This window comes from Aplidium turbinatum, chromosome 9 (assembly GCF_918807975.1).
Source record: "Aplidium turbinatum chromosome 9, kaAplTurb1.1, whole genome shotgun sequence".
NCBI classification, from domain to species: domain Eukaryota; kingdom Metazoa; phylum Chordata; class Ascidiacea; order Aplousobranchia; family Polyclinidae; genus Aplidium; species Aplidium turbinatum.
The window spans coordinates 9,048,824-9,073,205 of NC_137480.1; the positions used below are offsets into that span (position 1 = coordinate 9,048,824).

General features: G+C 38.7%; 1 protein-coding gene across 1 annotated transcript in view; it reads right to left on the minus strand.

Annotated features, from left to right (window-relative positions):
- The window catches only part of LOC145776652 (1-phosphatidylinositol 3-phosphate 5-kinase-like), a 44,584-nt gene extending 22,720 nt beyond the window's left edge, over positions 1-21,864 (minus strand). The window contains exons 1-20 of the mRNA XM_082587883.1: positions 21,741-21,864; positions 19,197-19,295; positions 18,420-18,553; positions 15,752-15,862; positions 13,432-13,633; positions 11,596-11,705; positions 11,396-11,454; positions 10,942-11,068; positions 10,502-10,671; positions 9,636-9,783; positions 9,162-9,325; positions 6,993-7,501; positions 6,681-6,862; positions 3,749-4,010; positions 3,383-3,527; positions 2,856-2,959; positions 2,105-2,225; positions 1,753-1,930; positions 893-1,060; positions 214-366 (exon numbers count right to left, since the gene is read on the minus strand). Coding sequence (XP_082444009.1) covers positions 214-366; positions 893-1,060; positions 1,753-1,930; positions 2,105-2,225; positions 2,856-2,959; positions 3,383-3,527; positions 3,749-4,010; positions 6,681-6,862; positions 6,993-7,501; positions 9,162-9,325; positions 9,636-9,783; positions 10,502-10,671; positions 10,942-11,068; positions 11,396-11,454; positions 11,596-11,705; positions 13,432-13,633; positions 15,752-15,862; positions 18,420-18,553; positions 19,197-19,295; positions 21,741-21,864 — 3,270 coding nt within the window. The remainder of the gene's footprint in view (positions 1-213; positions 367-892; positions 1,061-1,752; positions 1,931-2,104; positions 2,226-2,855; positions 2,960-3,382; positions 3,528-3,748; positions 4,011-6,680; positions 6,863-6,992; positions 7,502-9,161; positions 9,326-9,635; positions 9,784-10,501; positions 10,672-10,941; positions 11,069-11,395; positions 11,455-11,595; positions 11,706-13,431; positions 13,634-15,751; positions 15,863-18,419; positions 18,554-19,196; positions 19,296-21,740) is intronic.
- Between the last annotated feature and the right edge of the window lie 2,518 nt (positions 21,865-24,382).

The window sequence follows — 24,382 nt, forward strand, 5'->3', positions numbered from 1 at the left end:
CAGTTACAGTGCATAGTTAAATTTATCTTACGATTTTTCATTTTATGTATTGCAGATTTAATTCCTGATGAGGACACACGTACGTGTCGAAAACGTTTGAGTTTATTTTATTTAATTATGTTATATTTTGTGTGAAATAAAGTATGCTAAACCCGCTAAAGTTACTATGTTTTATTTCTCTATTTCATTTAACAACGCCACGATCATCCTAACCTTCTTGACGTTGATAAGCAAAGTGATTCCAGCATCTCGGAGCAGCTTCCGTACTTGTTGAGCAACTCCACATTGCGTGATGACAAGATCCGGGTGACGCGCCAAAATGCGCGACACTAAGTTTTTGAAGAACTCCGGTTCCTGTCGCACGACCTGCGTCAAAATGGAATTTCTCTTCAACAAAACCTTGGTGCAAATGTGTCACTGCTCAGTATAAAATCACTGACAACGTGATCTGGAAAAGTCCATTTTACAAGATAGACTGTCGAATATCGTCTGAAAACTTTAGATGCGATAAATTCGATATGTGTGTAGTGTGTGTAGTGATGGACCACGTGAGCTGTTCCTGTGAGTTTCAACTGATTGCTCAATTTAAACTTTCTTTGTTCTATCATATTTTAATGGTATAACAAAATCACTTCCTCCCGAAGCTATAATAGCCTACACTTAGCCAGCAATAACAAAAGCAGCGAAGGAACGTGTAATCAAGTCGGCTGATCCTATTAATTTGACGTACCAATGCTATAAGTGTCTTACCGAGATACGGGCGTGTGCTCTGGAGCGGTGTCGAACCGACGTCCTATTGAGCGTCGCACAGACGTTCTTATCACTCAGCCATGCAACCGAATAAACGGGTACAGAAAGTACGAGGCACATGATTAAACCAAATGACACTCACAGGATCTAAGGAAGCCAATTTGTAGTTGACTCGTTGATATTCCAGCGGTGTGGCGAGCAGCATGATGACGGGATTGTCGATCCGACTTCGCATCTTGTCGCTTATGACGTTCTTTGAAAAAACGACACCGTTCACCAAGCGAGACTCCTTCGGTGATCCGTCCAGTAACTGAACAAGCGCAATTTATGAACTTATACCCAAACAAGTCCGTCGTTTTTTATGTTGATTCAACGTCTACAGACGGTAAAAAAGGACTGAGTTGCTAGCTGGGGTAGATTGTGCTATGACTCCAAGCAAAATAAACTTGACCATCGGCTTTCCGGCTCAAGAGTGACGACCGTTTTCAGACATCGGGGATCATCGTGCTAAACTCAGCTTAAAGAGTCTGGTACATTAAAACACCGCAAAGTTTAAATTAATTTCCTACTAATGTAGTCATGCGACTAGGAAGTTAATTAACACAAAGCGACAAAAAGGTTTTCGTGTACAGATGGTAGAACAAATCGTATATGCCAAATATTACCGAAGCCGAATCAAAAAGAAAACAGAACAAGTGAAGGTTTTTATGAGGAATAAATTTGACACCTTGTAAACGAAGTTACTTTTTTCTCTTTCTGTCTTTTCTTGTGTTGATTTTCTTATGTTGATTCACATCGATGGGAACCTTGGTCCTTGACACAAATCAGACTGATGCCAAAAAAAAAATATCATGGAAAAGGTCTTTGCACGCCCGAACATAAAACTCGAGCTACTTTAATCAAACAAACGAAAACCCCCAAACCGTCGGATGAAACAATTGCATTTCAGAAACCACTGAAACCATTTTAGAAGTCAGGTAGTCACAGAACGCTAAGATCAACCTTTTTGATGTGAACGTAGTGAGTGATATCCATGTTTACTTCACAGTTAGGAACAACGTTCTCCGAGATGCGTTTGGCGAGAGGGACTATCACCTCTGCCCAGGAATGATCAAGGTCGTTGGCTTGGAAGAGTTGCTTCAAAAACTGTATGGAATGACGGAAGTACATTTTTTGCAGGCTGAAACGAGAAGTAACTCATAATTTAGAGAAGAAAAAAAACACCACATTACGCAATCAGCTGTTGGTTAGAGCATCTGTCTGCTTATTTGGGCATGAAGCAGAGAATTAGTGTCTACAACCGACATGGCATTAAGCCAACTTCTTTCAGTAAAGACATTAAGCCAAAGCTTACGTGTAATAAGCCTGCTTTGCGTGGGAAGGAACCGACGCATCAAAGAGATCGCTTTCCCTCCAACCAATCTTGCTAGGGCGTTTCATATTGCTCGAGTATGCGCCATGCCAGGAGAGGTAGCCTGGACGGTAACATTGAGGTAACAGCAACACATCGAAAAAAGTTCATATCGCTTGTGTTGCAGACAGTTATTATAAAAATAGATGTACAAAATAATAATCGCTCATTTTGATTCCCTTTTATTTCCGATTAAGTTGTTTAAAAATTACTTCTAGGGCTACTGTAAGAAATAATTATTTCTTCAATGCTGGATGTAGAATGATGAGGAATGAGACTTAAATTTATCAGATCCATTTATAAGGTTTCTTCAGTACAACCCAACAAAGCATCGAACTCAGGTCTATCGCACGAAGAAACAAGCACTCTATGCATTCAGTAATTATAATAGGCCTATATAATTTGAAAAGTTCGTTTGAAACAAGGCTAACGCATGGACTTCTAAATAGTAGCATCTGGACTGGAAACTCAGTGGGCAACATGAGGCCAAACAGTTGGTACAACAGTTGGCCAACAGTGGACCAACAGCCAAGTAACTAACCCTGTTGGCCCACTGTTGGCCAACTGTTGTACCAACTGTTTGGCCTCGTGTTGCCCACTGAGTTTCCAGTCCAGATGCTACTATTTAGAAGTCCATGGCTAACGTTATTGTAATGCAAAAACAGCCCGATGAGACATGGTATTAGCAACCAACCTCGTATGTACTCAGCGTTGATGTCAGTAAAGTGGGAGTCCGCGAACCGCGGTTCTTTGAGACTCAACTTCTCCTTTCGCGATTCTCCGCTCTCCGACGCGTGCCTTAAGACAAAGGAAATGTGATTTTTATAAACGTGGAGACCTGACCCAGTACACACGGCTCATGCAAAGCGGCGGGAATGGTTGTTTAAACTTTAAACTAATCGACTAGGTTGAAAAACGTAGTTCCCAGTTTAAAACACCATTTGTTTTAAAAAAAACCTTTACAAAAAACGCTATTTACAGTAAGTGGAAGATACGCGTTTTACAAATACGTTATCTGTACATGACAAAGTCAAATCACAAGAAAGTTATTACGCTCGTCTTAAGTTTTGATGAAAACATTTGAAAACAGTTTTTCTAAAACCATTAGTCGACCTTCGAGTTGCAAAGGTGGTTCAATCCCACGACGGCAATGGCATAACAACCAGTAAGCGCATAGTTTGGCAGACACAAATTAAAAAAAAACTTGTATTGATTCCATACTTTTGTCGTTTGTACTTGATGGTGCTGGTGTCGTTGTCTATTTCAACAAAACTTGAAACCGAGCGAACAGACACGACCGAGCTGGCGTCTTCCTCGGTGAAACGAAGAATGGATTCGGGGAAGAATTGCCTCATTGTTGGAGTTTCTTCAAAACATGTACGTCATTAGGAACAATAAGATTACAAGAAGTTCATCTTTCAAGGTGTAAAGGATATAGCAAACTGATTTCGTAAAGTTTGCAACTTACCAGACGGTGGAAATTAGTGGAACAAAGATGTGGTGCCGTTATGAGTGGCTTTAGTACCAAAAATCACAAAGCATACACTAAAAAAATGGCTACTTAGAAATGAAACCAAAACAACTAACCTGGTCCCCATAATGGGATGTCAGTATCTTCCTCAACATCACTTGTGTCTTCATCTTCCTCAGTTGTGATCTCTCTCACCCAAGTGGGCTCGCTTCCAATGTCCACGGTGGTGGCACGATCGAATGAACGCTGGCTGTGACCCGGTGTTCTGAATGACTTTGATGAGGATGCGGATATATGAGATGAAGAGTCATGGGTTGGATTCTTTTGAGACGATTTGCCAGCTTGGTACAAGCAGTTCTCATCGTAAAATATTTTCTCCTGTAATTAAAGCCGAAAAACAATCTAGTTTAACAATGGCTTCCAACGCAGCATGGGCAGGTTAACGAACAGTAAGACAGAATCATGGCGGCCTTTACACACAGGCCATGACAACTAGGGTGCGGTGAAAAATTAAAATTTTAGGATTTCAACAAAAAGTATGTCTTAAATGGTGGCCCAACACCTAAAAACATGTCTGATGATGTTTTGGAGTTGTTGCACCCCTAACTGTCCGTGCAACCTTGGAAAGTTGTATGCGGGAGACCCAAAATTATAAAAAATAGCATAACTTTTGATCCATGCGTCGAAGAAAGTGAATTTTTGGCTCTATGGAATCAGAAACACCATGTTTCTATTTGTTTCAAGAGAACTTTTAACTCTAAGAGCAATAGAATTTAAGTTACGCGTAAAAATCGAATTTCAGTTCTCAATTTCAGTGCCCAAGAGAACGAGAAAAGTTCAGAAATCAGAGTAAACGAAGAGAACTTTTTTCAGCTGGTTGATGCGATTTATTTTGATGGCAGAAAGGGTTTAACTCTAACCTTGCTAAAAGAACAAACCGGAAAAACTTCAATGTCTACAAAATTGGAAGAACACTACGTTGTTGTGGGTGAGCCAGAGGAAGTTTATTTGACACACTTTACAACAAGCAATAGTAAAGGAGAAACACTTGCTGAAAATTTGTATAATGTCTTGTCAGGAACTGATCTGCAGCATAAACTGAAAATTATTGGTTGTGATGGAACTGCTGTGAACACTGGCAATGTCAATGGCTGTATTGTAAACCTGGAGAGACACCTTCAACGCCCATTGCAAAGGGTATTTTGTTTACTTCATTGCAATGAACTGCCATTACGACATGTTTTCTTCTTACTAGATGGTTGCACAAAAAGTCCTGACAGCTTTTCAGGTGCAATTGGAAATGAAATTGGCGGTTCAGTTTCCGAATGGCCTATTGCAGAGTTTCAGCCACTTCCATATTCCACTTTCCCGACTTTACCAAATGACGTTACTGATGATCTAAGTTCAGACCACTTCTACGCTTATAGAATTTGTTGGTGCATCATTTTAGGAGAAGTGGATGAGAATTTGAGATTTATGGAAGTAGGATCTATCGTGCACTCTCGGTGGTTAACTCTTGGATGTAGAATTATTCGAAGATATGTTTCAACTTCAACACCATCCAAGAACCTTAAAGTTTTGGCTGAAATTTGTTTGAAAGTATATTTTTCTTCTTGGTTTGACATCAAACTGAACAACAAGATTTCTGATGGCAGCAAGCATTTCTTCAGAATGTTGCAGCGTGTTATCTTATTTTCAAATCAGCAAGTAAAAGACGACGCCTTGAAAACTCTTCAAAGAAATGCTTATTTTGGCCACCACGAAAACATCTTGCTTGCAATGTTGTGTGACAAGGATGATGATATTCGAAGATTGGGTGTAAATAAAATACGAGCATTATAAAATGGCTCTATTTCTGGAAAAGGTTCTGGATGGCATCGAGAAGATGTGATTGTTGAAAATGTTGATAATTCCAACCAAGCAATTCAAAAATTTGTTTTACCAAAACTTAATGTCAAGGCAAAGTCATATCATGAACTTACTGATTTGGCACTCGAAAGCATCACAGAGCCACCTGCTGTCAAGGACTTAAGTGATGCTGATTTAAACGTGCTGTATGACACCCCTTTGAGTTTAAAGCATCCCTGTCACAATCAAAGAGTAGAGAGACATGTCAAGTTTGTTACTGAAGCTGTTGGAGCAGGAGCTGGTTTTGAAAAACGAGATGACATGATACGCCAGCGAATCAAATCAAGAAAAGTTTCATACTGACCATCAATTTACTGTCGACAAACTCTCTTAGAAAAAAAATTTGACAACACATCGTATTGTGTGTACTGATGCACTGCTTATTAGGGTGTTTTTAATTTTCTCATATCGTAAGTTTGATTTGTACAGGGCACCAGGTTGTTACAATTGGTAAGAAAACAATGTCTTTCAAATTTCAAGAAATTATTTCAACATTTACAACTTGCGCAAGGAGGTTGAAAAATTCGCAAAATCAATAAAACAAGCAACTTTACAACACGCAACCAAATAACCAGCTGTATTCAGTACTTTTAATATGCACGCATTTCGGGCACGTTTATAGGATAACAAAGCAAATATAGCAACAAAGCAACTATTCCTCTAACAACTTTTACACCGTGTTTCACCCATAACCGAGATGATCAGAAGCAGTGGCGTATTTAGAAAGCATACTAGGGGGGGGGGGGGGGGGCAATACATTGTGTCAGTCAGCCGTGTAGCGGTCCACAATCGCCAAAAATACCGTCATATGATATTTGAACGGCCCCATACTTTAAATCAAGAGCGATTCCGCAGAAGTAAGTTACTGTTCCAATGAATGAACCAACAACAGATATCAAACACTTAAGAACATAAACAAGAATTTAGTCCTTCCGACCTCGAATACCTTTTGAACATTCTCGGCGATTCGCAATGACAGCCATCGCATTAAACTTACAGTTTGCGCTTGGCAAATATGTCAATGACTGCATCATACTCGAGTACAATATCCTTGTTTAAATACAACTGAGCTAGACCATCCAAACATGGCTTTTAATTTTTTTTGGCTACGGGAAATTTTCTTCGATGATGCTCCACTACCTGCAGAACGTACTGTTTCTGCTCCTCATCTCTAGTCAATGTCGAATTGAACTCTGTCATAAGCGCCACTCCTCGTTCTGCCAAATCGTTAGTCACCCTCAGGGCAGAAACTGTTTCCTTGGCACTTTGGTACGCCTCATTTTCAGCCCAGTATTTAGAATCAAGGGTTAAGAAGCTTTTGTCTAGACCAAGTATTGTGAATAATCGTTCAGTTGCAGTAGTGCAGAAATCAGACAGTTTTCTCTCAGCAATATCGGGTAGGTACCACGGCCCGGTTTGGCGGATCTTCGGATCCATGACTGTTTGCCATACTGCGAACCATTTCCCTCTTATCAATGTCAGTGACTCTGCTGTCAAACAGTGCAAAGGCAATGAGACCTTCCGACAAGTACCACAGGTGTCTGGAGTAAGCCTTGAAGGCTAATTGAGATACTTCTCCATCAGCATACGTTGTTAAGTTCTTCATAAAATTCAGGTCGTTGAGAGGTGCCTGTATGGCTGAATCACAGCTGTACCAGTGACCTATGTAAACACTCACAATAAATAAGCACATGCGTAGCAATTGATTGGACGTTTTGGGCTGCGTCTGTCTTCGGCCAGTGGTACGAAGGTCCAGTTGGAATTGCTTCCTGAACAGCCATACTTTAAGGGAATATATCGCTCGTGCCATCCATCTGGCTCGATGAAGTGCACCAGGGTGACGGAATTTAACACCTCTCTTCGGCACTCCTCCGAGAAATATGATGCTGAGTTCTAATAATTCAGCGTAATCGTCCCGAGGATGATTGAGATCTAGCTTGTCGCCGCTAACTTCAGGATTTCTGCGCGGACAGGTTGTAACTGATCAGAAACAGTAGGATCGTCCAGAGATGTGCTGAAGTTTGCTTGATCTATATTTGGCCAGAAGTCGCGGAACCGAGCGAATAAGTCGATGACTGGGGACTTAGAAACAGCATCTACCAGAGAGAAAACTTTTTCAAGGACAATCTCCAAGGAAATGACCTGAACTGCTACCTACCAGCCAAATTTTATCTTTAGACCTTGTCACAGCCATTGTACAACCGCAAATTGTTAGTAAACTGAAATAAATGCAACAGCACAACAGACATGACAGTGTAATTTTTGTAGTTTTACGAGGTGTTGCAATTGTGACGTAACAATGGTTTATTTGTTCTGTGAAGTAACGTAGCCTACAAGTACCGGTAATTGCTTATATTCCGCTGCTAGATTATAGGCTAAACAACCTAAGCTTCAGCTTCCTTGCGCAAGTAGTAAATGTCGACGGATTTCAACAAAAATTTGCCAAAAGGATTTTTTTACTGAAAGGAAATGAACACCACCCTGTACATTAATATTAACAATGGTTAGAATTTTGCGTATTACGCTAAAAACACCCTACTGCTTATGATGGTGTAATGTATTGTTTATGATTATTGTCCCACACGTTGATTAGTCAAGTGACAACATTTAAAGAGCGTAGCTTAAATACCGGTAATTAGCCCAAACTACAGAGTGTCTTGTCCCAAAGTATTTGAGCGCATCATACACAATTTTGCATCATTGTTTTGTACAATATGCTATAAGCCAGTGCTCCATTATCGACATTTGAAGTGTAAGCTCAACAGTCAAGCACTGACACATGACAGAAATGAAAACTTTTCTTGTTTAAATTTTGTCATTGGTTTGTCCAAACTTGTTGTCAATTTTGTGATATTTTTGCCCACAATATGTCTCAAGTTTAGATATTTGAGCATAACTTAAATTCTATTGCTCTTAGAGCTAAAAGTTCTCTCGGAACAAATAAAAACATGGTGTTTCTGATTCCACAGAGCCAAAAATTCACTTTCTTCGACGCATGGATCAAAAGTTATGCTATTTTTTATAATTTTGGGTCTCCCGCATACAACTTTCCAAGGTTGCACGGACAGTTAGGGGTGCAACAACTCCAAAACATCATCAGACATGTTTTTAGGTGTTGGGCCACCATTTAAGACATACTTTTTGTTGAAATCCTAAAATTTTAATTTTTCACCGCACCCTAATGACAGCGTGCAGGGTCAAATTTGACAAAAGGCCGATTTAATAGTACGGTAGCCAAAATTGCTAGCATAAGTTGATAGTTGTGGTTGACTTGTTCTCTGAGTGATTTTGAGCTACTTTAGTGGTATTGTTACCATACAAATATTGGAGTAGATTTCGGCACATTTGCTGGAAATCCAAAAATCGTCTGGCAACACTGGCAATAGCAAAAAAATTGTTGTTTTTCAAACGTAAATTGAGGAGTTTAGCAGTGATTTGAGATTGAGGTCTTCAGTCAAGCCTCCAGTTCGCACGCTGTCAAGGCCTGTATATATATAGATCGCTTGGCCACGATCGCTATGGATAGAACCTATTGAAGCACCATCCAACTCGTAGTCCATTTCCATTAAATGTATGCAAGTGTTCGTGTCTTTGAGACGTGGCGCGACACATACTCGTTACGTTTCTCGGCAACCGATTGTACAGTAGCAAGAATCGACAGGTGTTTCACCCATGAAGCTGAACTCATCAGAATCGCACCATTTGGTTAGCGAGTCGCAGAACTTGCTCTCTGTTCTAGTGAGTATACTCAGCCTTGTGCTGACTGTCAGGAAGATCTCTTCTTTCTACATACATGCTCGTTTTGTTTATGATTCCAGACGAAAATGTCGCTTCAACTTCAAACGTGATCCCATATGTATTCATCTCAGCAGCGTCAAAGCCTGCAAGGCTGCTTAGTGTTTACAAAACGGGCAGATGGCAATAAAGCATATCGCTCCTCATTGGTTTTCAAAACTTGACCTACGATAACAGTTTCCATACTAATAAAAAAAATTTGGTACGACGATATTACGCTTTGAAAATGAGGTAGTCTGATCTACTTCCCGGCACTAGGCATAAAAACATTGCACAAAACTTGGCACGTTGATAACTCACCCTGTAGTCTGGAGCATGTTTGATCCATTCAGCGTCCAGCAAAGCCTGTCCTATGATGCTCGCCTGATCTCTGGTGGTGGCAACTTCGTTTAGCAACAACCAGTCAACCAGCTCAGTTCCAACGAAACTTTGACTGCACTTGCGCAATCTAACAATAATCATGTTTTATTTTGCGCTCATTACGACAACATACAGTAAACTGCGACCATAGATGCAAGTGATGCAACGCTATAGAGAAGTGTGTTGGTGGATCAGTAATTCCAATCACCTTATTAAGGTTGTTGCACACAGAAACAAACTAGTCCACCGATTAAGCAGTTCAATCGGGCGATGTTTTTAATCGGTGCATGATCAGATGCTCTGGTATTGGGTACTCGATGGTTATATATTTGCATGATATTTATTTATCTACCTTAGGTCTATTAACAACGCTTATGTCCAAAACTATTGTCATAGATTTCCTGTTTTTCAGCTTGATGGATCAACGCTTTCCACATTAAAGTTTGTATTAAACAGTAAACAAAACTGTAATGCAAAAATTGTACTCAAAAACAAGCTGCAAATAAAAAAGTTGTTCAGCACCTTAAACTGCCGGCGCCACAGTGTGGGTGCCTATCTGACATGTGCCATGGTGCCTACAAGTCGTGCCTAATGCTGGTGCATCTAACCCTCAGAGTGAAATATATTGGCTGGGCATAAACTCTGAAGCATCTGCTCTGTCGGCAAGAGGCTTGACACCTTACTTGGTACGTATTAAGAAAACTAGCAAAATTTTGTTTTTTAAGATAACTTTAAAAAATGTATAGTTTTAAAAAGTTTTACAATACAAATTACAACACCCGCCAGAAAGTTCTTTAGTAGCTAACCTGATCCTGTGATCACGAAACTCCATGCCATTACTCTCATTTGTCATCTTAACCCATAGATCATGTAACTGGATGGAACTTTTGGCGAGGGACACTTGCTCTTTCTCGTAAGCGCTCATATGCACTGGGGTAAGACCAGGGGTCGCGTCGAACATATCGTATGCTGACGTCTATATGATGTTAATATTTGCGTTAAAAATACGAAAGTCAACCAACGAAAATTGCAACAGAAAAGTCAGTCATCTCATTGTCATAAGCCCTTCAAAATATAAACTAAATATATTACATTTTCAGTAACCTTGCAGTTTAACTCCTTGTAAATTTGCTTTTTCCGTCAATGACAAAAAGCAAAGCTACCAAGCAGACCACATAAAAGTATCAAAACTTTAAATATATAATTGAAAAAAGTGTATGACTTGCAAAGCATGGCACAAACTGACCCAATTGGGCATGTCTTGAGGCCCGGGTGACATCAACGGCATCGCAGTCGAGTGTTCGTCCACTGGGGAACCTCGCATTGACACGAGCGACCTTGATCGACCAACATGCTGCTGGGATTTAGTGGCACTGTAAGTAGATTGCTTGAGATACCACGGCGGTGGTGGGAATATAGTAATAACAGGTCTGTAGGTCTTATGCTCGAGAAATACCGGATAGCAAGGTTGGTTATTTTTATATTGATTCAACGTCTGCAGGCGTGGAGTCAAAATAAAAAGGAACAGCAATTACAACTTCTAAATCGTGTGAATTACAAGAAACTTTTTTCCTTAAAATTCGAACAAGTATTATAATGATGTCCAAGACACAAATGAAGTGCAGATGTTAAATCATAAACCAAATATCGAAATACAAAATCTCACACAATTACAGTAAAGAGCTGAAATAAACGATTACCTGGAAGAAGGTAGATCTGTTGGAAGCAATGAATTGGAAGTGTTGGTTCCATGACCGACCTTAGCAATATGAAAGGTTGTAAAAACTTGTGAAGATGTTAAAAAGCATTAGATCTACAGAGTTAAAACAGAAACTAACGTGATAGAACACTTAGAGAACGAGCAAAAAAAAGTAATAAAATCAATGTTTGAAGATGGTACCTCTGCAGGTCCGTCTATCTCGGTGGAGACACTGTTGTGGCGTTTGCCGGTTTGGTGTCTTCTGTGAGACATCAGCAAGTTGTAACAATACGTACAGGAACGGACCATGCCTGAGATAAAGTGGCAATGATTGAGCAGAAGGTTCGGTAACGGGAGAGGAGGCCTATTCGAAACTCAAGAGATAAAATACAAAAGGTGGCTGATACCAACTGAAAGAAGGTACTTAAAAGCTTAAGCAGACGAAAAAATAAAAATAGGCATGGAAGAACTCACAATTCCCTTATTATACGACCCCCACGGTATGTTGCACGCAGTGGCGTATATTCAGGGTGTTCAAGGTGTGCACTGCACACCCCAAGAAATCCAGAAAAAAAGAAAATTTCCATAGGTTGTCGATGTTCTTTACTTTCATGATATTCTAACATCTTGCTGCATGCTGATTGCTTTCTTTTCAATTGCAAAACTCTTCCCCTTCTAATTTTAATACTCCAACGTTTGAGGTCATTGCCTTTAATTTTTTTCGGTCATTACCTTTAAGCTGGGTGTGCACTGACAGCTTTGCGAGTGCTATTTAAAATAAACAATTAAGAAAAATGACGTCACAAGGCAGCGAAAACAGCAATGGTTTTAGGTCAGCCAGGCTGTGCACTCGCTGATCTGCACACCTTGGCGCGTCATTGGAGGAATCCCAGGCAATAGCAAGTTTTAGCTTGTTGGATTAGAGTTTGAGGTGATCAGCGTTGGAAACAACTTTTGCTAGAACTGAAGCAAAAGCAAGCTTTCTACGACGATGTAATTCAAAAATTTATTGCACAAACAAGAAGAATCGAATTATGCTATATAGATGAATTTTCCTTCAGTAGTCGAGGTGTTAAACATTTTTGTTTTTACTAAGTAAAAACTTAAATGACTTGTTTTCCGACAAAGAAAAAAATAAATTGAATAATTGAATAAAGTAGTACGGCGGGTAAAAGTACAGCCGACCAACATAGCAATCGACTTTCTTTTCTTGTTTATTATCGAGTTGCTTTGCTATTGTTTTTTGTTTTAACTTTCACCTGTTTGTTTTTATTTCGCTTGTACATTTCGCAAGGTGTTGCGACCGTGCCCAATCCTTGCATGAAGTAAATCATTTCCATCTCGAGCACGCTTTAACTTTCGCGTTTTTTCAGACTCCTGCTGTGTTATGGCAAGTAATATTGTTCGTTTTGATGGTCGGAAATAAAAAGTGAACTGAAGTATGTGACTTTAGAAATGCAACTTAATGTTTGATATTATTAAGTCTTTCATTCAATGCGCTGTCAAATAAATATCTATTTTGTATTCTTCTCCATTCCGACATTATTTTTGTCAGTTCTGTTTATGTTCAGAATTTGTGCTGAAAATGCTCTCAGAACGCACCAAATTCAATGGTAATTTTAAAAATTTTCTGGGGGAGGTCCCCCAGACCCCCCGCTGTTGCTTTGACGTCACTGAACACCCTGTCAAAGTGGTCACGGTACGCCACTGGTTGCACGAAGGATAAAGAAGGTAAAGTATTTCATGAGATTTTGGGTTTGCTTATATTCAAACCACGGTTGATTGACTCAAGCATAAGTTTGATAACAGTAAAAGAAATTTAAAACACAATCTTGACAAGCAGAATAATGTGGTAACCAAATTAATGACGTACCGTAACATTTCATTTCTGAACCGTTAAACAAAAAATATTCAAGGTAACTTGTAACAAGTGCATGTTATCGAAAAAGTTACGATTCTTCTAAAAACAATGATGAAATTAATAATTGTATTCGTATTGTATAATTCCTCTTTACTGAGTAATGAAGTTAATCTTACCAGCATAGCCGATTATTTCTCCGGAGATAAGTTGGTAGCAGCACCGCCTGCAGAAAATGTGGCCACAAATTCTGCAGTGATGTCGTCTGCGAAACGTAGTGAAGCGCTCGTTGCATTCGTAGCACTCATGGCAATGCTTGTCAGGCATCCAGTATTGTCGCAGTTCGTTTCCTGAGCTGGAAGACGTCAGTTGGCCTATATCCTGTCAATAAAGCAAACGTAAGTGGATATCAAGCATTGTCGCGAGCTTGACCTGGCAGACGCTATTTCTTCCTTTTCAAGTAGTCGTCTTAGTTGGAATGAAGAGTGAAAGCGAAAAATTACGGGCCGTATTACATTTAACCTGCCAATTGTGAAGATTTATGGTAAGAACACCACGTTTATCTCGGGCATTTAAATCTGAAATATCGTATAAAATATTCTCCCTGACATTAAATTTGTCCACACTTAGATTTAGTTGTTGCACTGAGCTCTTGAATGAAGTGTCGAACTTGGCACTTCGCTTATGTTTTAAACTATTTTTACAAATTTTGTGCCAACAAAAATTAAAAAGCACTAATTAAAAGTTAATCTACAAATCTAGTATTGTCAGAGTAAACATGCTCAAATTCAAGGTATATTTATGATCAAATCCAAGCACATGTCAGTGTATGTTTTGTATTATATATAGTAGAGTGGTTCAAAAAATACAATTTTCTTGGAATCTTCCTCCACAAGGCTTAAAATGTGCCATTTCCCCATAGAAGTGCCCTTGCAAAAAATTAGATTGATTGGAGGTTGTTTAAAGGTCAATCAGACTTTCACTTTTTTACCACATTCTGCCTATGTCAAACCATATCGCACACTGGCCGATATTGTGTGCAAGTCTTACGGAAGGGGAAATGCCCTTTATTATCTTAAAAACCACACAAGAGAATGAGCTAGACTTTTGTATGATGCAGAATTAAACTCAGTGTGTATGTAACCAATATTTATTAACTTAGCACCCAACAAAGCAAAAATCTTATTTCCATACTAAACTATCGGCAATTCGGCATCTACCATTTATTGAAAAATGTTAGATGGCAGTAGTTTTTTTACAAAAATTTTATAACAAAACCGGCAGTAGTCTCATCGGTCATCAGCAATCATTTTCATAGGTTAAATAAGTTTAAACATAGCCTAATACAATTTTCCTTTATCACAAAGAGACATCAATGTCACGATAAATGAAATAAAATGTTAGCGTCAAAGATTGTGGTGTTAAATCAGATATGACATTCGGCCACTGTTTTCGTCTCAGTCTCATTTCAGGCTTTGTTGAGATTGAGGGTTGCTTTGGTTGGCACCATAAATCTTTTCCTGTGGGTGCTTACGAACTGCAGTAGGTATGATATAATACTGTTCTGAGTCTCATCTTTGGTTAGAGCTGAATTAGTGCAATTCATCGCTCGGCTGTGTCATTAACCACTTTTAGGAGACTAACGTTGGCTTTAAATTTATTGTATGCAGGGTCTGATACCCAGAGGCTGGGGGTTTGGCAAGGAAGGCTCCTATTTCTTTGTTACCTTTTGTGCACAGCAGATCAAATAACTTTAGTGATTTGAACACGCTTGCGGTTAACTTTCAATTCCATGTATAATGTATATATTTTTTGTGAATCTTTCGAAGTTTCCGCATACCTGAGTCCACACGTTGGGTCGGGATATTTGCCTTGTTCCAAATCCAAACAGTGATTGCAGCATCTATGGTTTGTCTTGCACTGTCAGCAATTGTCAATCCTCCATCCCGGTGGTGAAACATAAACCTGCGTAGTATAGCACCATTCGTGGGGAGACCAGTACCCAAAAGTTCCGCGTAGGCTTCCCAAGTAGCCAAACTTCTGGTGAGCTTCTTGTGGTTGGCATTTTCAAAACAGTGAGCCTAGTTTTATGCAGGTGACTATCCTGTCAAATATGTTACTGCAAGCACAACTATTACTCTGGAATGCAAAATATTGTGAATAAGAAAGTTTTGCCTTCGAATATCTTTGAACAGAAGAATATTGAAAAAATGATGTTTTCATGCATCATGTGGTAAAAAAGTGAAAATCTGATTGACCTTTAAACGACCTCCAATCAGTCTAATTTTTTGCAAGGGCACTTCTATGGGGAAATGGCACATTTTAAGCCTCGTGGAGGAAGATTCCTAAAAAATTGTATTTTTTTGAACCACTCTAATTTATATAGGTTACCATGGTTTAACCTTATCTCAATTTCAACAGCATGACACGCAGCCTTACTATTGACTAAATACAGCAAAGAAGCAAAAACGCAAAAATCTAGTAAGCCAATCGCCCTACCCTTAATGAGTGCTGGTTATTCTTGGCAATTCTTTTCTGCAAATCCTTCCAAATAGTTGACAATCCTCCGATTTTAATTTCGACTTCATTTCCTTGCTTGGGGTCTTTCATCTGAAACAATAAGCGATCATGAATGGAAGGGATGGGGCTTCCAGCTGGAGATTGCAACTCCAAAGATCGCGGGGATCTGGTGATATACGATTGGAGAAATATATTGGGAAATAATGATGCCATACACCGACAGAAAAGAAAATTGTATTACGCACGGGCCAGTCTGGCCACGCACACAGTAAGAACAAACGTTTACCATGCGCTATAGAACTATACATGTATATGATAAAGCGTTGGTAGAGAGTTCGCTTTGTTAAACCATAGACAGCTAAAAAAAGGAATTTTAACGGGTTTAACATTTTTTACTGCCCAAAAAGACCTAACATAATCAAACTCAAACGTTTTCGACATGTACTTGTATAGTAATTCCTGATGCGGACACAAGTACGTATTGAAAACGCTTGAGTTTATTTTAATTAATGCATGTTAAGTCGCTTTGTGTGATAAAACACGTTAAACCCGTTGAAGTTACTTTGTTTCGTCTGTCTATATATACTGATACTAATCTTGACTGACTAATCTTGAATTTAATTTATACTACCGGTAATCTTGATACCAATCTTGGACGCTCTTGGTTTAAGCCGATTGAGCACTTTACTGGAGGCGCCTTGCTACATGCATTGCGCAAAGCTCACTGCTTGCAGTTTGAGCACTTTGGCAAGGTTGGCAGTACTATTATTGGTGCTTACGTACCACAAATAGGAAAATGTCACAATGAGGTATATATCTCCATGGCCATACAAGTGTACATAAGGAGACCATAAGGAGACCGGAAGGTCGAACCGGTGTGATAGTCGAAGTCGGCTGCATAGCCGAGTGGTGAGAACACTGGAACGCAGCGCTTCCACTTTTGTGGTAATTACCACAATTGTGGAATTTTCATCATGCTTGTGGTAAAAATGTGGTAATGAAAAATTTGTGGTAAAAATGTGGTAATATGGAAATTTTGTGTGGAAATGTTGCCAAAATGTGGAAATTATACATTTTGAAAATTTGACATAAAATACTATCAATAAATAAGAGCATTTAAACTGTTGTCCTCCAAAATCGAACAGATATGCAAAAAACTACTTATAATAGCATGTGACTAGCATGTTCCGCTGTTTTCGGTTTGATTTTGGAATGCGTCCTGACTTTTGACTTTGAAGGTATGGTGACCATGTGATCATATTCATAGTCAATATGTCTTTCAGATTCTAGCTGCTGTGTCAAGTACAGTACTTTGCAGTGGCGTAGCCAGGGGGAGGTTACAACCCCCCCTTTGGCACGCATATGACGTCACGGTATTGAGAATGATGCTTTTAGTCTCTAATGTCTCTAAAACAAAGTTTGCCTAATTTTAAACGAAACTGCACATTAAAAGAGCGAGTTTTTCGAATGCTAAACATTCAAATATCTCAGCCAGGAATTAGCAACAAGAAAACATAGAGATTAGCTTTATTACCGAAAAATGCCCAAGAAAACATGATCTTATTTTTTTGCTATGCCACCAGACAGCACCATTTTACAGGAATATTTATACCCACATTTTTGTTGAAAATGCTCTCAGAATGCACCAAATTTAAAGTAATTTTTTAAAATTTTCTGGAGAGGCCCCCAGACCCCCCGCCGCTGGGTGTCGCCTTTGGCGAAGAAGCCGACGGGTGTCAAAACCCCCCCTTTCAAAATTCCTGGCTTAGCTATTGGTACTTTGCTTTCTTAATTCGGACGTTCTGTTAATAATCTGAGTACGGTAGTTGTTTTAGGCCTTATCTTACACTATATATATAGTGTAAATATAACCAAATAATAGCGTTGCCGGATAAGGAATTCTGTCGTAATTTGAGAAAAGTTTAAAGCTGTTGAAAACAAAAACTTGCATTTTAGAAAATTTTTTAGTTCTGGGTAAAGATCAAAACCCTAACGTTATTCCTAAGTCTTACCTTAACCCTTACTAACTTTAATCCTCACTCTGACAACACCTGATAGTAACTATGGCAACAAGTGGGTAAAAATAGCCACTGTGTTAAAGTAAAAGTAAGTGGAAATACGGTTAAGATCGGGTAAAAATTCACAGTAAAAAATGTGGTAATCTGAGGACAAATGTGGTAATACAAGTGGTAATCTAGCTTTGTAAAAGTGGAAGCACTACTGGAACGGCAATCGAGAGGGCGCCGGTTCGACACCGCTCAAGAGCATGCAACTGTGGCAGGATACTTAAAGGCATGCCTGCTAAAGGTGGACATGAAGATTGGCTTCCTTTCCTTTCCATCCACTTAATCTAAATCTTCAACCACCGGGTGGAAGCCTGGATACGACAAAACCCCCCCCCCCCTCCGGTGTGAACTGTCTGCAGTTATGTTGTATTTCTGTATATGTAATTGTATAAGCTGCACAATACAAGCTTGTAAAATAACAGTAAGACACGCTTGTAACGAGCTACAAAATTGGCAAAATTTTAGGTTAAATCTTTTCAAACATATGAGACCAAATCCAACCTGGCATAGAACTGGAGGCTTGTGTTTAAACCATGTTGCATTTTCAGTGGTAAAAAAGGAGCAGAAAAATAATACCTTACCTTATATACTGGAGATAGTCCAAGAGATGCAGGCCGTTGAAGCATGGTGTCATCGAAGGGCTGGGCAGAATACGATCTTGCACGTGGTGATGATCCAGAACTCACAGTGAGGCCAGATTCGCTTGTAGATGTATCTAGACGTAGATATGTTTTACTACTAGTGTATAAACTTTATGAAAGTGGTCATTTTATAATAAAAAAATTGTAGCAGTCACAGCTTAAGGTGTTTCTAGCACAAATATAACATTAAAGGTACTGTATAATATATGTCATATTAACTGAAACCGAAATTGGTTTTCACATGCTAAATTGTGTCATAAGGATAGCCTAGTTAATCTCAAACCACTGCCAAGAAAAGATACAAAGCATCTTCTGTTAAACATATAAAAAGCTTGAAAAATCAATTGTATATGTGACTGACTATATCTGGCTTTGTCAGAAAATACACCAAAGGATAAATTGAAATTTATGTTGCCACTAAGCTTTGATGGTGCAATGCCATAGTTCTACCAGAACAAACAATGCAACACATACTCCACGAATGCCCCATCTTACGGCCCCCAAGTGGAATCATTGGTATTCGCAAACTGGACCCAACTACCGTATCATGGCTGCACGATGAGGCATTGCCAATCTAAGCTACTACAAGTCAAACGAGAGAAGAAGAGAACCACTAATATAATGTATGACCCGAAGTAGCATTTCCAAGTATAGTTTATATTTTTTATCAGTAGGAAATTATTTTTAATGAAGAAGATAACCGAATAATGATATTACCACATTGAAAAGGACTTGTAGGCTCTGGCTTGTATTGGACAACCTCCAAAACTTTCTGTTCTTTTTTTGATAACATTGATAATAGATCCGCAGATGAACCTGAATACACAATGAAGAATATTAAGCTATGATATATATTAAGCTTTCAAAGCATACTGGACTGGTAACAAAAAACATATACAATATACATGATGGATGCACGACTTTGTGAAGCAGCCCAAATGCAGCAATCCCTAGACCGCAAAGTACAAATGACAAAAGACATAAGCAACACATAACCTGAATGTCATAATGCATGAATGATGCAAGATTTGATTATTTTGTGCTAAACTTAATTGTTCGTTTGAATATGTACCTAACAATTTCAATTTTTTATACCAACAAAAATATAAAGATTGTTTTTTCCACTAAACAAAATAAAGATGCGACTTGGTTAATTCTCACTAAAAGTAATTGTTTTTTTAATACTGAAGTAATTTCATTCGCCAAGGTAGCAATTTCAACTTTTTATTTTCTTCATACCGGTGCACAAAAATATAAAAATTGTTTTTTTGTACTTAAAAAATAAACATGAAGAGATGAAATAAAGGTGTCATTTATGCATTTGTTGCTTCTTAAACTTAATGGACATATTATCTGGTGAGAAATCTTACTAATCAGAAACGTCTGGCAAACTCGAAGTGTATGGTACCAGTAAGTCTGGTTTCCCCGGTTAATCTTGTTCCTCGTTGCTTCACGAACATCACAGGAGGTCAGTTACAGTGTTTTATTTTTAAAAAAGACCAATTAAGTTTGGACTTGCTGTCAAGCAGCGTTTCATGATTAAAATATAACTGTCCAGGGTTCGATCTTAGCACTCTTCGATCTTAGCACTCTTCGATCTTAGCGCTGGTCCTCTGGCCAATGTCTAGTGCGATTTCCCCATGGACCAGTACGAATCGTTTCGCACTGGTCCGACTGTCCAGTGCGACAATATCATCGTATTATGTCGTTTGATCGTTTAGAGTGAGTGGTTCTCGTTTGCGCTTCTCTTCAAACAACAAAACACGTGATTCGTGCGTGTTAAACCGTAAGAAAAAGGCAATCGCAACATCACGTGTTAAATTGTAAGAAAAAAGCAATTGCAATATCACGTGACAGTGTTAAATCGTAAGAAAAACGAAGCTGAGGTCAAGGCTCCGGGCTGACCACGTAACAGATCTTCTGACCATCCAGCTACAGTCAGCAGAAATAAAAGATTTCGACCCCAAACCTGCCATGGCAAACGATTCCTCTGTGAGGTCAAGAAGGCCCGACACTGGCTATGTGTTTACAAGGCCAGACAAACACACATCGGATTCCGATTATGACCCTGTGATCGTCCCGTCATCAGATTCCGATTATGACCCATCATCGGATTCAGAAATTGAAGAAGAGCCCCAAGCAGATTGAAGACTCAACGTAGATTGAATGTCTTGCCTAGATAAACTGTTGTTACTGTTATTGCCATTGTATATTTCCATGTTATTGCCACCATTCATTATTGTCGTTTTAAGGTGGTTTTCCCTGGGTTGGCCTCGTGCTTCCCACGACAATCTTGTTTTTATCTATAAACGGGACGGACCAGTGCGATCTCATGCAGACCAGTGCGATCTCATGCGGACCGGTGCAAATGGTAAGCCACTGGTCCGGTTGGCCAGTGCGAAAAAAAGTTAAGGTCAAACCCTGCTGTCTGGATGGCGACAGTATTGAATGCCCATGATGACATGTGTTTATTTAGAGAATTATTCAATATTCAGGGTAGTGCAGTGGCATAACCAGCCTTCGAATTGGATGTCGGTAAATGCCGAAGTAACCGTACAAAATATTAGAACAAATAAGTGAAGTTTTACCATTACCATGTTTTACCAGTGAAGTTTTACCAAGTTAAATACATCCAATAAACGCATTTAAAATAAAACCTGGCCATTTTCACCTTGTACGCAACACGAAAAAAAAATTAAAGCAGACAAAAATGAAGACATTTGAAAAAAACAATTCCTTTTAATGAGAAATAACCAAGTCTCATCTTTATTTTGTTAAGAACAAAAAATGTTTTATTATTTTTGTTTGTATAAAAAATGAAATTGCTACCGTGACAAATTAAATTAGTACCGTATTCAAAAGAACAATTAATTTTAGTACTAAACAATCAAATATTACATCATTCATGCATTACAACATTTGAGGCTTGCATCATTTTTAAGTCATGCATCATTTACGGTATGTGTTGTGTCATTTGGGTCTTGTGTCATTTGTGCCTTGCGGCCTATGGATCGCGTCATTCATGTTCATATCATTCGGACTGCGACTTTAAGTCATGTATTGATATGTGATATACTCTGATCTGGTTTTGTTTGAATTTCTGAAGACTGATTCTGTAAATAAAGTTACTTACCTTTGTCAATTTGTTATTATTTGATATGGTATCAGCAAATTACTTTTCTTCCAAAGTTACAGCATAATATTTTATTGAAATGGCCAAAGGTAGTTTGTAAAAATTGCAAACACGATTTATAAACTTACCAGAAACATTTTTCTTGCTGAATAATCCTAAGAATGATTGTAATAACCCAGAGCGACCAAGAGAGCTATCTTCTTTCAAAGGATCAAAGAAAGTTAAAGATTGTGGTTCTAATTTATTTGACATACCGTAATGCTACTTGATGCCTATGCCATAGCAATGGAAGCCTATCGTACTACAGTAGAACCTAATAAACAATAATTAGTTGCAGGAAAAAGAAAGTAAAATAAACTTCACTGTGAATGAAAAATTTCATTCATTTCAAGCAGATTACATGATGGACAGAAGTACAACATGAGATAGTGGCACAAACAAAACAAAAATATGAGGAGCGTAAAACATGACAATTCAATCAAAAACTGTTAAAAGATACGAGGCTCCGCCAGCAAATAATTGGTTGTTGAACCCTGGGTTGAAAGATTTGATGATCAATGCCTCGTGAGTCATCGAACTAGAACAAACACTTATGAACAATTTCAAAGGACTCCAATGAGGGTTTATTGTTTGAACACAATTGACAGATTCTAATATGATCTTTAATTGCACTGTGTTTGGCCTACTAAAATTAGCTAAATTCAAATGCTCTCCCACTCTAAATAGTTGGCTAGTTATTCATTGCTGTATCACTTGATCATTAAGTTTGTAGGCTAATAAAATTGTATATTGTACAGCAAGCCTATTTTACATTGAGCCAAAATAAGCATACAAATGAGTTTCCATTACCATTACGTTAGGCCTAATTTTGTTTGCTGTTTATCACGAAATAACTTTCCCAATGCAGTGATCACCATGACTTTGTCGCATCAATTCTAAAAACTAATGTGTAGTAACTTTAGAGCTGTGAATCTAACTCAGACTTTTGAAGACATGGTGCATTTACGTCTTATGCATAGCCTACTGTGAGACCATAAATGGCTTACCATGCTACTTAGTACTTACCGTATCATACTATTTAAGTCATCTATGGTGATTGGCGATACATTATACCAAGGGTTGCCATAACGTCCTTATTTCTAAGATTTGTCCTTACAGTATTTTGAAGGGCCATGTCTTAAAAAAATTATTATCCTTATTTCAAAGAAATGTCCTTGTTTTTTGCTTGAATCCTTAGTTTGTCTTATTTTCAACAATTACAAAACTTCTATCTTTTTTTTTGGAACATTTCAATAAGTGGTATCGATTTGAGAAGCATCCAACGCACAATTAACACTTGAGTACGAGGAAGTTAAAGGGTTGGCAAAGCAAAATAAAGGATGAGTTGTTCAATGAGGTCTCAGTTTAAGTTATTTTGGCAGCCGATTGTAGCATCGAATAGACAGCGATAGAAACGTGTTTCGCCCATGAGGCTGGGCTCATCAGTATCGCACCGTATTCTTGCCACTTGAGTAATCGACCGCCGCTTTACCAGTCAGTTTAACTCTTATCTTTGTGGAAAGAAAGAGCCAACAAAACCAGCAGGTGCCAGGGGTAGCCAGGTGCCAGGTTTCAGTTGTTAATGCTGACTCATGAAGATTCCAGATAATGTGTTCCGTAAGGATGAACCTGAGCACAAGTGGATGAAGATCTCTACTGGAAAAGACTCTTCTGTTTTTCTACAAGCTGGTTAGCTTCATTTTCTCTCTTCCGGTCAGTAATGCGTTTGTGGAGGGAGTGTTCTTTTTTGTTTGAGCTCAGTGGACAAAGGAAGGGAACAGGCTTAGTGAAATGACAGTGAAATCTCTGCTACAAGCAAAGGTAAACCTAGACCTAAGCTGCCTTGAGATGCACGAAACATTTTCTACAAAGAGTTGCTGGAACAGATTGTTTCTGGTAAAAAATATGGCATATGATATGTCATGGATCGTATAAATCCAAAGATTTGATCAAAAACGTTTGTTTTGTTATAAAAATTTAATTTTTTGGTTGTCCTTATTTTGGGGTTCATGTCGATGGCAACCCTGCGGATAATGCAAAGTTGCCAGACTATTAAAAGCCAAAATAATACAAAAATGAGCAAAACAATGGAAATATTGGATAAAAAAGACCAAATGGATATTTACCTGTTTCTGTTATAATTAAGACATAATAAGACCTTATAATTCCAAAATAATGACTATAATATTCATTTTTATTGATATTTTATGATTTGTAGCGGATTTTAACAAACTGTAGCAAAATAATTCTGAAAGTGGCCCGAAAAATAGCAAGTATAAAAGGACTGGAGCGAATGAGTTTTAATCCGCTTAAGTGGTGACACCTGGCTGGTTTAGAGGGTGAGCGCAGTCTAACTCGGCGCCGGCATCACATTACGAGTATTAAACAAATATAGCAGTGGCCGAGTGGTTAGCGCGTTGGGCTAGCAGTCGAGAGCCTGCATGTTCGACTCCAGCCACCAGCACTTGCTGTTGTTTCTCTGGGCAACAAACTTTACGATAATTGCCTCTACCCAGTGATCGATTTCGAGTAATAGGTAGTACCAAATTTAAATCATAAGCAAAGTAGACAACCGGAAACAGACATTGCCGTCGGCTGCAGCGTGGGTCAGGTGTACGTCGGAAGGCGTAGCCTACACCGATGCATAGCGCTCAAGTCTGCTTTTCCGCAATGCAGGATAAAGATAAACATACAAACAAACATAGAACATGTATTGAACAATGGTGAATAT